The 13,951-nt window shown below is 49.0% G+C and overlaps 1 protein-coding gene across 8 annotated transcripts in view; it reads left to right on the forward strand.

Moving 5' to 3' along the window:
• The window catches only part of PLEKHA7 (pleckstrin homology domain containing A7), a 90,521-nt gene extending 77,674 nt beyond the window's left edge, over nt 1-12,847 (forward strand). For 2 of the 8 annotated variants that reach the window (XM_075187582.1, XM_075187588.1), the window contains 7 exons: nt 2,831-2,913; nt 3,017-3,199; nt 7,819-7,980; nt 9,144-9,277; nt 9,810-9,952; nt 10,733-10,826; nt 11,122-12,846. In XM_075187582.1, the coding sequence (XP_075043683.1) occupies nt 2,831-2,913; nt 3,017-3,199; nt 7,819-7,980; nt 9,144-9,277; nt 9,810-9,952; nt 10,733-10,815 (788 nt within the window). In that variant the 3' untranslated portion in view covers nt 10,816-10,826; nt 11,122-12,846. Of the gene's footprint in view, nt 1-2,830; nt 2,914-3,016; nt 3,200-7,818; nt 7,981-9,143; nt 9,278-9,809; nt 9,953-10,732; nt 10,827-11,121 lie in introns of those variants that run through there. The other 6 variants (XM_075187583.1, XM_075187587.1, XM_075187586.1 and 3 more) reach the window with 6 other exon arrangements.
• The last annotated feature ends 1,104 nt before the right edge of the window (nt 12,848-13,951 follow it).

The raw sequence follows: 13,951 nt of genomic DNA on the forward strand, positions 1-13,951 counted from the left end.
TTGGGGTTGCCTGTGGCTGGCGTCTAGTATCGGGGTTGCCTGTGGCTGGCGTCTAGTATCAGGGTTGCCTGTGGCTGGCGTCTAGTATCGGGGTTGTCTGTGGCTGGCGTCTAGTATTGGGGTTGCCTGTGGCTGGCGTCTAGTATCCAGGTTGCCTGTGGCTGGCGTCTAGTATCCAGGTTGCCTGTGGCTGGCGTCTAGTATCGGGGTTGCCTGTGGCTGGCGTCTAGTATCGGGGTTGTCTGTGGCTGGCGTCTAGTATCGGGGTTGTCTGTGGCTGGCGTCTAGTATCGGGGTTGTCTGTGGCTGGCGTCTAGTATCGGGGTTGTCTGTGGCTGGCGTCTAGTATCGGGGTTGCCCATCGCTAGCGGCCAGTATCGGGGTTGCCTGTGGCTGGCGTCTAGTATCGGGGTTGCCTGTGGCTGGCGTCTAGTATCAGGGTTGCCTGTGGCTGGCGTCTAGTATCGGGGTTGTCTGTGGCTGGCGTCTAGTATTGGGGTTGCCTGTGGCTGGCGTCTAGTATCCAGGTTGCCTGTGGCTGGCGTCTAGTATCCAGGTTGCCTGTGGCTGGCGTCTAGTATCGGGGTTGCCTGTGGCTGGCGTCTAGTATCGGGGTTGTCTGTGGCTGGCGTCTAGTATCGGGGTTGTCTGTGGCTGGCGTCTAGTATCGGGGTTGTCTGTGGCTGGCGTCTAGTATCGGGGTTGTCTGTGGCTGGCGTCTAGTATCGGGGTTGCCCATCGCTAGCGGCCAGTATCGGGGTTGCCTGTGGCTGGCGTCTAGTATCGGGGTTGCCTGTGGCTGGCGTCTAGTATCGGGGTTGTCTGTGGCTGGCGTCTAGTATCGGGGTTGTCTGTGGCTGGCGTCTAGTATCGGGGTTGTCTGTGGCTGGCGTCTAGTATCGGGGTTGCCCATCGCTAGCGGCCAGTATCGGGGTTGTCTGTGGCTGGCGTCTAGTATCGGGGTTGTCTGTGGCTGGCGTCTAGTATCGGGGTTGTCTGTGGCTGGCGTCTAGTATCGGGGTTGCCCATCGCTAGCGGCCAGTATCGGGGTTGCCTGTGGCTGGCGTCTAGTATCCAGGTTGCCTGTGGCTGGCGTCTAGTATCGGGGTTGCCCGTCGCTGGCGTCTAGTATCGGGGTTGCCTGTGGCTGGCGTCTAGTATCGGGGTTGCCTGTGGCTGGCGTCTAGTATCGGGGTTGCCCATCGCTAGCGTCTAGTATCGGGGTTGTCTGTGGCTGGCGTCTAGTATCGGGGTTGTCTGTGGCTGGCGTCTAGTATCGGGGTTGTCTGTGGCTGGCGTCTAGTATCGGGGTTGTCTGTGGCTGGCGTCTAGTATCGGGGTTGCCCATCGCTAGCGGCCAGTATCGGGGTTGCCTGTGGCTGGCGTCTAGTATCCAGGTTGCCTGTGGCTGGCGTCTAGTATCGGGGTTGCCCGTCGCTGGCGTCTAGTATCGGGGTTGCCTGTGGCTGGCGTCTAGTATCGGGGTTGCCTGTGGCTGGCGTCTAGTATCGGGGTTGCCCATCGCTAGCGGCCAGTATCGGGGTTGTCTGTGGCTGGCGTCTAGTATCGGGGTTGCCTGTGGCTGGCGTCTAGTATCGGGGTTGCCTGTCGCTGGCGTCTAGTATCGGGGTTGTCTGTGGCTGGCGTCTAGTATCGGGGTTGTCTGTGGCTGGCGTCTAGTATCGGGGTTGTCTGTGGCTGGCGTCTAGTATCGGGGTTGTCTGTGGCTGGCGTCTAGTATCGGGGTTGCCTGTGGCTGGCGTCTAGTATCGGGGTTGCCCATCGCTAGCGGCCAGTATCGGGGTTGTCTGTGGCTGGCGTCTAGTATCGGGGTTGTCTGTGGCTGGCGTCTAGTATCGGGGTTGTCTGTGGCTGGCGTCTAGTATCGGGGTTGTCTGTGGCTGGCGTCTAGTATCGGGGTTGCCTGTGGCTGGCGTCTAGTATCGGGGTTGCCTGTGGCTGGCGTCTAGTATCGGGGTTGCCTGTGGCTGGCGTCTAGTATCGGGGTTGCCTGTGGCTGGCGTCTAGTATCGGGGTTGCCTGTGGCTGGCGTCTAGTATCGGGGTTGCCTGTGGCTGGCGTCTAGTATCGGGGTTGCCTGTGGCTGGCGTCTAGTATCGGGGTTGCCTGTGGCTGGCGTCTAGTATCGGGGTTGCCTGTGGCTGGCGTCTAGTATCGGGGTTGCCTGTGGCTGGCGTCTAGTATTGGGGTTGTCTGTGGCTGGCGTCTAGTATTCGCTAGCGGCCAGTATCGGGGTTGCCTGTGGCTGGCGTCTAGTATCGGGGTTGCCTGTGGCTGGCGTCTAGTATCCAGGTTGCCTGTGGCTGGCGTCTAGTATCAGGGTTGCCTGTGGCTGGCGTCTAGTATCGGGGTTGCCTGTGGCTGGCGTCTAGTATCGGGGTTGCCTGTCGCTGGCGTCTAGTATCGGGGTTGCCTGTGGCTGGCGTCTAGTATCCAGGTTGCCTGTGGCTGGCGTCTAGTATCAGGGTTGCCTGTGGCTGGCGTCTAGTATCGGGGTTGCCTGTGGCTGGCGTCTAGTATCGGGGTTGCCTGTCGCTGGCGTCTAGTATCGGGGTTGCCTGTGGCTGGCGTCTAGTATCCAGGTTGCCTGTGGCTGGCGTCTAGTATCGGGGTTGCCTGTGGCTGGCGTCTAGTATCGGGGTTGCCCGTCGCTGGCGTCTAGTATTGGGGTTGCCCATCGCTAGTGGCCAGTATCGGGGTTGCCCGTCGCTGGCGTCTAGCACTGCTCCGATCTTGTGAATCAGATTTTAGTGAATCTTCTCCCATCGGTCTCTTGTGATTTAACAAATGTTTTTTCCATGTTTTTCAGGATCGACATCCAGACTATCTCAGTCTTCATCGATCGCATCGTACGTCACGCTGCGCAGAGGCTCCACCACAGACGGTTCTAAGGTAATGAGGCAAAATCCTCCACTTATTTGTTCCTCAGCAGACGCATCGTGATGAGATCACAGGGACCCGTTTGCCCCTGACGTCTGATGTGTGTTTTTAACAGGACAGACCAAAAAGTGCCTTTGAGCGCCTTTACGCCGGCGACAACCAAAGAGGTAAAATGAGCGCCGAAGAACAGCTGCAACGCATGAAACGGCAACAAAAAGCCTTAGTCCGTGAACGCAAGAGGACGCTCAGCCAAGGAGACAAACAGTCCGCCACAAACCGACCCGCGGACATCAGCTCAGTATGTTAGCGTGGAGGGAGGAGCTTCCTCTATAGTATCTCATAGCACTTTACTTGCAGTGTGCACGATACACGAGATTATGTCTCATCTACAGGTAGTTTCATTGCTTCAGTAATAGCTGCAGGGAGTAACCACGGCTGCTCGGACCGCAGTCCAGAGGCTTCCCTTCAAATGATACAATGTAACGTAAAACCGTTTATAAGGTTAATAAATCACATTGTTTTCTAAGACAGATATTTGAATCATTTCCATTTCCGTTCCAGCTTCTAGAGTGTTACTAAGCACAAACTGACTGCAGGCATCCAGCACGTCTATAGATAATATACAGTAATCTAGTTTATATGAAAACGCTTCAGCACAACAGGGATAGACAGGTTTTGGGGCCCGAGAAGTTGGGGTAACATAGTCTAAGGGTTGTACACATTCAGTGACTTCTTCCATATCCTGCTAATAAATGTCATTATTTCCTCTAACTCATCCCACAATCCTCTGCTTCTCCAGCCGTCATTCATCATTTCGTCGCCTCTTATGTTGACAGAAAGTATTAATTTGTTTGCTGTTCTCGCTAACCGCCATACTCATCCTTACCAGGCTGTGTTTGCATTTTAGCAGCTCCTGCATTAATTACATGTTGCCGCGTTCTCCATCCCTGATACCAGTAACTTCCATCCAGCTGCTTATCATCTATTTCCAAACCTTTCCCGGATTAGCCACGGCACGGAGACAGGTTACGGGGCCGGTAGTGTGCACATTGAGGTCACATTTATTGCATCATTGTTACAGATAGTGAAGGTGGAAAGAAGCTGGTTATGTAGATATTGTCCAGTTCAAAAGGTATCAACAGTCCCTTTATCATCCTGGCAGAGCCCCCAATCTTCCACTACCAAACTAACTGACACACTGGTTGTGCGGCACCCTCTGCCGTGTAGGCCAAGTAACATTTAACGACCGCCACTCACCTGCACACCGTGGAGGCAGCCATTTTGTTAGCTGAACCAATGTTCAAGAGAATGCAGCCTATCCAGTCACTAGGAACCAGTGACATCACTGAGAGTGCAGCCTATCCAGTCACTAGGAACCAGTGACATCACTGAGAGTACAGCCTATCCAGTCACTAGGAACCAGTGACATCACTGAGAGTGCAGCTTATCCAGTCACTAGGAACCAGTGACATCACTGAGAGTGCAGCCTATCCAGTCACTAGGAACCAGTAACATCACTGAGAGTGCAGCCTATCCAGTCACTAGGAACCAGTGATATCACTGATAATGCAGCCTATCCAGTCACTAGGAACCAGTGACATCACTGAGAGTGCAGCCTATCCAGTCACTAGGAACCAGTGACATCACTGAGAGTGCAGCCTATCCAGTCACTAGGAACCAGGGACATCACTGAGAGTGCAGCCTATCCAGTCACTAGGAACCAGTGATATCACTGATAATGCAGCCTATCCAGTCACTAGGAACCAGTGACATCACTGAGAGTGCAGCCTATCCAGTCACTAGGAACCAGTGACATCACTGAGAGTACAGCCTATCCAGTCACTAGGAACCAGTGACATCACTGAGAGTGCAGCCTATCCAGTCACTAGGAGCCAGTAACATCACTGAGAGTGCAGCCTATCCAGTCACTAGGAACCAGTGACATCACTGAGAGTGCAGCCTATCCAGTCACTAGGAACCAGTGACATCACTGAGAGTGCAGCCTATCCAGTCACTAGGAACCAGTGACATCACTGAGAGTGCAGCCTATCCAGTCACTAGGAACCAGTGACATCACTGAGTGCAGCCTATCCAGTCACTAGGAACCAGTGACATCACTGAGAGTGCAGCCTATCCAGTCACTAGGAACCGGTGACATCACTGAGAGTGCAGCCTATCCAGTCACTAGGAACCAGTGACATCACTGAGAGTACAGCCTATCCAGTCACTAGGAACCAGTGACATCACTGAGAGTGCAGCCTATCCAGTCACTAGGAACCAGTGACATCACTGAGAGTACAGCCTATCCAGTCACTAGGAACCAGTGACATCACTGAGAGTGCAGCTTATCCAGTCACTAGGAGCCAGTAACATCACTGAGAGTGCAGCCTATCCAGTCACTAGGAACCAGTGACATCACTGAGAGTGCAGCCTATCCAGTCACTAGGAACCAGTGACATCACTGAGAGTGCAGCCTATCCAGTCACTAGGAACCAGTGACATCACTGAGAGTGCAGCCTATCCAGTCACTAGGAACCAGTGACATCACTGAGTGCAGCCTATCCAGTCACTAGGAACCAGTGACATCACTGAGAGTGCAGCCTATCCAGTCACTAGGAGCCAGTGACATCACTGAGAGTGCAGCCTATCCAGTCACTAGGAACCAGTGACATCACTGAGAGTGCAGCCTATCCAGTCACTAGGAACCAGTGACATCACTGAGAGTGCAGCCTATCCAGTCACTAGGAGCCAGTGACATCACTGAGAGTGCAGCCTATCCAGTCACTAGGAACCAGTGACATCACTGAGAGTGCAGCCTATCCAGTCACTAGGAACCAGTGACATCACTGAGAGTGCAGCCTATCCAGTCACTAGGAACCGGTGACATCACTGAGAGTGCAGCCTATCCAGTCACTAGGAACCGGTGACATCACTGAGAGTGCAGCCTATCCAGTCACTAGGAACCGGTGACATCACGGAAGCACCTTTGAATTGTTAGGCTGAATTCTCATGAATAAGATTCTGCATACACAATGGCTGCTTCCACTTGACCTCATTGCGCAGCACACGATGCCAGATGCGTACTACAAAATGTTTTAGTTTTGAACCGATGTGCCTGGATCATCTCTCCAGCACGTTTCACAGTTCACACCTATTAAATGTCAAGAGTTCAATCTCTGACCACTTTTTACAACCCATTTTATTGCAAAAAAAAGTTCAATTTCTTTCTCCCACAATTCTGCTCGGTTTAAACTCATTTTTGGCTTAAATGAAACCTGAAAGTGAGGTGATATTGGGGTTCGGCACTTCCCTGTTTGAATCGGCTTTATATTTTGCATTCTGCTAAGATGTCATATACTTTTAAATGAAACAATGCACTTTACAAGACCCGATATTTTTATTTACCTTTTGAGCTTTTGCAAAAATCGAAACTTTGTGCGGAGTGTAAAAGGGCGCAGCAAAGAACGCTCTGATCCCCCCCCATTATTTCCATGACGTCCTTGTGATAACCGAAATTTTTACACTACTCAGCACAATTTAGCGCATCAGTGCGCGTACTTTGTCATTTACAAGGAACGCACTTTCTGAGCCCAACTCCTCGCGTCAACTGGTGCAAACTTCTGTTCCTTCGCGTCCAGCTCTGTACACATATGCGCTTTGGCAGAAATCGAGGCGCACGGCGCAACAAATTAGGCTTTTGCGCAGCAGATTATAAATCGTGTGTGTGGGTGACAGGTATTTTTATCTGGTCCCGTTACAGATCACACTTCTAATAACACAGCTAATATTCTCTGTATTATAACACTATGCCTATTATAGCTGGCCCCGCACATTGGCCCCCTCCGCAGAGCAATAACTCAGTGTTACAGGACGTAGTCCGCACTTTAGAATACTGTAACTTTTTTTAAAGACTTGTTTTATTCAAATGTAAACTTTGCTAATTGTCTTAAACTCACTTTCTCCAATATTTTTGGAAACAGTGTTAATATGAGCTCGGTGCTGTCTATTGTATGTCTACCAATAAAATGGAAACAAAGTAACGGTGAATTCTCACATTCTCATTTTTCCACTGGACGCTGTTGTGTAATAACGGAGCCTGGTATCGGGAGTATTGCGCAGCGTTGTGACACTGCAAGAATGAGGCGCGGAGTGATGAATCCTTTATAAATAACGGGAAACAATCACAACTTGTATTATGTGAGTAGTCGCCGTAGTTTGTGTAAAATATATTCATGGCTGTAACGTGGCCTCTTATTGAGGTGGTTTGTAAACTGGTCGCATTTACCGTATTCTGTTAACCCCTGACCTGCGCATCCATGAAAGGAAGCAGCGGAACGTAATTCTGTGTCAGCCATTGATTAGAGAACGGGAGACATTGGAGATTATCTATACCTTATAATCTACATGTCCCATGACAGCCAATACAAGATTCTACCAGACACATTGTGTTACATCAGCTATAATGTTCTCTACTAGTAAAACATATCGATAGTCGTATAAATAACTCAATGATGTCCTGATTGTTTCCTTTTCATTTATCCGAGAGCTGAATTGTTTTATCAGCAGAAACGTGGTTGGGATACAGTGTAATGATGAGACTGGGAAGTAACGAAGGTCCGAATGACGCCGCTGGTAGACCTCACTGGATGTGTATTTGTGTCTTCTGCTTCCTGATCCTCAGCGTTGCGGAGATGAAAGTTACATTTCTGTTCCTCTCGGGTCAGACAAGATCATTGACTCATTTTGTAGTGTCTGAAATTGTTGATATTTGTGGGAATGTTATAAAATATAAATGTATTTATCACTAGTGAGGCCAGTTGGTAGAATTGTTGTGTTACTGAATGTACCCCGAGGCGGGTGTTCCGGGCGTCTGTCAGTAATATGGAGACGTTTAACACTGTTTGTGTCTGTTATCAGTGGAAACGAGAGCAGGAGTTTGATTTCCAGCTGCTGGAGAAGACCGCACGTGACGTGGAGGACAGAGAGAGGGATGATCATGATTGGGTACACGCTACAGCCATACATGTCACAGAGCTGGATCTGGAACCACAGGACTATGATATGGACATTAGTAAGGAGGTAACGTGTCTCGTTATCTAACATGGGGTACGGCACACGGGGGGGTAGACAGTAGAGAGGGGGTAAAGCACACGGGGGGGGTGAACACAGGATTTCATAACTCACCCTCAATTTGCACTCATAATAGGGTTTTCTTAAGATCATCTGACGTTGACACCCCCTCTAATTTATTATCTATCTGTAACATTGTTTTACCTTGCTCACTCCATTCAGTGCATTTCAGCCATGCTCAGTATAATCAGGCAGGGTTGGAGATATAATTGTCAGACTGTGTGTATCTCAGTGCTGTGTACATTAACGGAGGCGTCAGCCCTACTGCTATGCAGCATTGACCCCCCCATCCCCTGTCTTACCCCCCAGCCCTCCTCGTACCCATGACCCCCTCACCCCATCTTACCACCGACCCTGGTAATGGGGATTGGGGGAATAGAATACGGCGGAGGTAGATGAGAATGTGGGTGAAATGGGGTGAGGGGAGGAGATAGAATTGGGGTACAGTCTGACACCTGTGACACATTCTATGATCTCACTGGTACAATAAAAGCTGCCATCATGCCTGGTACACGCTGTACATGTTTAGAACATACCAATACTCTGTATTCATGTCTGTAGAGGTGGCTGCAAACGGAATTCTAAAAATCGTTCATATGCTGCCATCTAGTGGTACTTGTACAGTATAACACTATTACAATAACTATTGCATGTTGTTGTGGATGAGAATTATTATTATATTTTATTTAAAAGGTGCCACAAAGGGTCCGCAGCGCCGTACATGACACATACAGAAAGCAGTGATTCATAACACATAACCTGAATAAAGATCAAATAATTTATGGGACAGTGAGTGAGAGTGAAGGTAGTAATCAGTGAGAGGTCATTGAAGATCCAGCCAGTCACATGGAGCTGGGAGTATATAGAATATAAGACATATATACACAACATGAGGGAATAGCATTGATGTTACACTCTTAGAATTACGCCAAACTGCTTTATGAGCTAGATCTGGTCACAAAGCTACAAAGGTGATAAAAGTGTTGTTGGTTCTGTTTTACATTAGGCCAAACCGGATTTTTATAGAATTGTTTAGTTTGTTGCAAAAAACAAAACCTGCGCCAGACACAGATGCTGGAATGTTCTCACCAGTAATCTCTGCGGTTTCCCAGTTAGCGACCCCAGACAAGGTGGAGATTCCGGAGAGGTACATCGAGCTGGATCCTGAGGAGCCGCTCAGCAGGGAGGAGATGGACGCCCGCTACCGGAAAGTAGAGAAGATAAAGAACATCCTGGCCCGGTCCAGGTCAGTGTCAGTCGCTGGTCCCCACCTATAGCCCTTGTTGGCTAATAATCTGCTGTGTCTCACGTTATATAGCGATTCTTTCACCAATGTTGGTCTGCGTCAGTACACGCTCCTCATCGGAGACACACGGACCTTTGTAATGTGAAAGTCACCTCTTCACAGTGTCTGGTTACTGCACATTGTTATTTAATAACACCAACGTTTCTAAGGGGGTTTGTACCGACATCATTTCACTGTTAATTGTCAGGAGAGAGAAAATCGTACAGCAGAGAACAGGGCGGATTGTAGCTTGGATAAAATAAGCAATGTCTTCGCTAAGTAATTAGTGGCTGCTGTAGAAATGACAGATGGTGATGGATTTTTCAGGATTATTGGGGAAATAATTTTTGGAATTTAGAAGACAAAAATCACATTAATTCCTAATGAGATTATTATGTGTATGTTCCACATAGCAGTGATATGTAAAGTATCTGAAAATGAAGGAAAATTCCTATCAATAATTAGGTGATCTCCTTCCTCTCTCTCTCCGCAGCGTACACAACCTGCATCCGGCACCAAACCCTGAGGACCTGGGTCTCTCGGACCTCGATCTACAGATACAAGAACAAGAGAGAATGATCACGATATCGTACGCTCTGGCCTCGGAGGCGTCGCAGCGCAGTAAACAAGTGGCAGGTGGGTGACTGGGCCGTGGGGGGTGTAGTTATTACACCCTGCTCCGAAACCGTATTCATGTCATAGAATAGAGCAAGTTTATAGCAATATACTATTGTTATAAATAGTAACACTTAATTATAGAACAGCAGCGTACTCTACAGACCTTTACAACTGGAGACAAACACAGTAATAATATAACACTGGGTAATAGACAAAGCGGTAATGGGGGTGCTACCAATAAGTGATATATATGAGAATAGGGTATATCGGAGACCGGTAACCCTGCACCCGCTGACACTGGGGTCATTAAGTAACATGGAGAAAGTTTGAGCCATCATCAATCAGCGTTGGTTCTTCTTAGTATACAGTGTGGTGGAGGTTTGCGCTGTTGTTGCACATCTGCCGCTATGTTACTAACCCCCCCCAGCATCTAGTTCCATGTATAGAGTCCGATGTGTGGATAGAGCCACAGGTAACCACTACCCCCATCCGGACCCTGTGTCCTGCTGCCTGTGAGGTCTGCGGGGACTTTGCAGCGGTGTTTTTCAGACGTCTCCACACTTACGGCTCCCAGTGAGACCCCAACACAATGCCCAGCTCGTCCTCACCCTATGTAGGGGCAGCTGTTCTGTCCCATGTTCCCCAGATGAGCTGTGGGAGCCATCAGAAGGTTAAACGGGGCCAGTAACACACAAGTCTTAGGAAAAGGTTTCTGTTCCTCCTGTAGGAATGAAATGAGGCTGAATAATAATATTTACTTGTTAATCTGCTGTATAACTTTGTATGGTCCTGTTCCAGCTGGACTGCCGGCCTCACAATGTAACTCCCCCCATCTACCTGTGCCCCCAATAACCAACGGATTGTACTACACCATTGTCTGAGCGGCAGGAACGTAAGATGGCATGTATACTGGTGCATGCTGGGTATTGTGTGTGCGCCATATTATAGAACGCTCTGCCACCTACTGGAGAACTTACTCCATTTATTGTCATTTATAGGTTTAATCTTTCTGTAATTAAACCTCCCCGTCAATTGTTGTTTGGTTGTCTTCCCTGCATGTCAGTGTGTGAACACGTATGTGAACACGTGTACAGGGCCATGTATGTCAGACATCTAGAAACTGAAGGCTGTAATTTATTATTCTGTTTTCTTGTCCTCTCCACTGAATGTGTCTTGTTCTTTACCAGGCTACGCAGTGAATGACCATTAACCTGGAAACGGAAAAAACACCTTTTATAAGGATATTACTGCACAACATTTTCCCGCTTTCTTCATAAAAGGAATTGTGCGCAGACACCACCAGCGTCCAACGCACGCCGCAGTCCTTGGTTTTGTGGCTTCTGTTGGTCCTGGGTGCCCTGAAGTATTTTGAAGTATAAGTGTATATATATTTATACATTGGTGGTGACAGGACAATGCTATGATCAAAGTCTCGTTATCGGGGGGGACGCCCTTCCGTAATAATCCCTGTAGGACCTTCGGATTTCTCATTATTAAACTTCACCTAAATTCAGCAGCTTTTCAGTAATTGCAGCAGCCGGTACTGAGAACTGATCCAAGAGGTGGCTGATAATGGTGTCGATGAAGGAGCAGAATCCATTCTAAAATCAGCCGCTTTGGAGATAATTTAATGCGTACATGACGTGTATTCTGGATGTTTGTATGTGACGTGACTCCTGTCTGCTGGGGATGACTGGTGTCCGATTATCAGGACACAACGTTACTGTACGTTCCTTCCAGTCTTTATTACTCTACAACCAGCAGCTGAGACCAGTCCTTTAATATTCACCACAGATTTCATGGGGGGAAATCTCCGATATCCATATATCAGTCATCGTTATGTGATCATTTTGTCCTTTTTGTTGTCAAGACCAGCACTGAAAATGTTAACATTTTATTTTTCATGTCAATATTTAATTGTAATCAGATATTTATAGTCCGTAACACTGTTTTTATACTAAAACTTTGAGTTTGGTTTGTGTGTCAGAAAAGGGGTTTCCCAAAGTCGTCCAGAATGTCAGATGTGAAGGAATTATCTACCTAGAAATAGACAGCAGAGAGAACGGGGTCCCCGAACACGCGGCTGCAATAAGCTGTAAACGGAGAACACTGTTATTTTACCAGATAAAATGAATCCATTGATCTCAATGAGCAGAAAGTCACCCGGGGATTTCTCTGGGAATTGGGGATAAGCTGTAGTGACAGGATTTATGAATGTTCCTCAGAAACCTGCGCTGATTAGCACTATGACACTATAACTACACCCTGATGACATCACACATGTATGTGATGTCACTAGAGGCGGGACTATGTGATATTACATCGTAGACCCCCCCTCAATGATATTACTGTAACTGGATCATTTCAGTCTTCTCTGGTGCAGTTTTCAATGTTTCATACTACAAATAATGGGGGGGGGTCCCCTGAGATGTGGCCTCATCTCACACAGCACTAAATATGCAGCAAGTAATGACATTTTCAGCATAAAATCTACACGTGGTTTTCTCTTTACTAGCAGAGGATTGGAACGTGCTCCAAGTTTGCGGTGGTTTGCAGGATATTTAATAACCTTGTTTGTGGATTTTTCAGCTACAATGACGAGTGATTTGAATTCTAAATTGGTTTTAATTGATACAGATTTTATTTTCTATAACCTGAGAGCAATCTATAAGTAAATATATATATATTTAGAAGTTGTCTATTTTTAACTAACTCTAAACTGCCGTTATCACTAATATAAAGTTTTGCCAAAATTAGATTGTCTCTATTTTTGACTTTGTAAAACATTTTGTTGAATAAAGAAAATATAAAAAGTAAATGTTAAATTCTGTGACTGTGAAATATCTGTTTCTGTGGCTGACGGAGCGACTGTGATACAATGACCCGCAGCAACCAATCGGCTGTAAGCTTTTGTTGGAATATGTGAGACAATGAGATCCTGTGTCTGATTGGTTTAGAGTAAATATAGTACTTAATTCTTAATGGCTGAATTTGTCCACACCAGTCATGTTTCTATCGTCGTCACTCATTAGCTGAGTGTGTTTGCTAGACTTGTGCAAGACTCTACATCGGCGGTTCCCAAAGTGGGTGCCCCGGCGCTGTCACAGGGGTGCCGCGAGCCAGCCATAGGATAAAACAGAGCACATAAACTTACCAATCCGCGCGGCGCCGGGACCCAGCAGACTCCTCTCTCCCGCAGCTGTCACTGACGTCGATATTCAGTGATTGCTGCGGGAGAGAGGAGTCTGCTGGGTCCCGGCGCCGCGCGGATTGGTAAGTTTATGTGCTCTTTGTTTTTTCCTATGGCTGGCTCGCGGCAGAGGAGTGAGAGGGAGTGTGACAGCGGGGCAGGCAGAGGAGTGTGACAGCGGGGCAGGCAGAGGAGTGTGACAGCGGGGCAGGCAGAGGAGTGTGACAGCGGGGCAGGCAGAGGAGTGTGACAGCGGGGCAGGCAGAGGAGTGTGACAGCGGGGCAGGCAGAGGGTCAGAGGAGTGTGACAGCGGGGCAGGCAGAGGGTCAGAGGAGTGTGACAGCGGGGCAGGCAGAGGGTCAGAGGAGTGTGACAGCGGGGCAGGCAGAGGGGCAGAGGAGTGTGACAGCGGGGCAGGCAGAGGGGCAGAGGAGTGTGACAGCGGGGCAGGCAGAGGGGCAGAGGAGTGTGACAGCGGGGCAGGCAGAGGAGTGTGACAGCGGGGCAGGCAGAGGGTCAGAGGAGTGTGACAGCGGGGCAGGCAGAGGGTCAGAGGAGTGTGACAGCGGGGCAGGCAGAGGGTCAGAGGAGTGTGACAGCGGGGCAGGCAGAGGGTCAGAGGAGTGTGACAGCGGGGCAGGCAGAGGGGCAGAGGAGTGTGACAGCGGGGCAGGCAGAGGGGCAGAGGAGTGTGACAGCGGGGCAGGCAGAGGGCAGAGGAGTGTGACAGCGGGGCAGGCAGAGGAGTGTGACAGCAGGGCAGGCAGAGGAGTGTGACAGCGGGGCAGGCAGAGGAGTGTGACAGCGGGGCAGGCAGAGGGGCACA

Source organism: Mixophyes fleayi, chromosome 10 (genome assembly GCF_038048845.1).
Source record: "Mixophyes fleayi isolate aMixFle1 chromosome 10, aMixFle1.hap1, whole genome shotgun sequence".
NCBI classification, from domain to species: Eukaryota; Metazoa; Chordata; class Amphibia; order Anura; family Limnodynastidae; genus Mixophyes; species Mixophyes fleayi.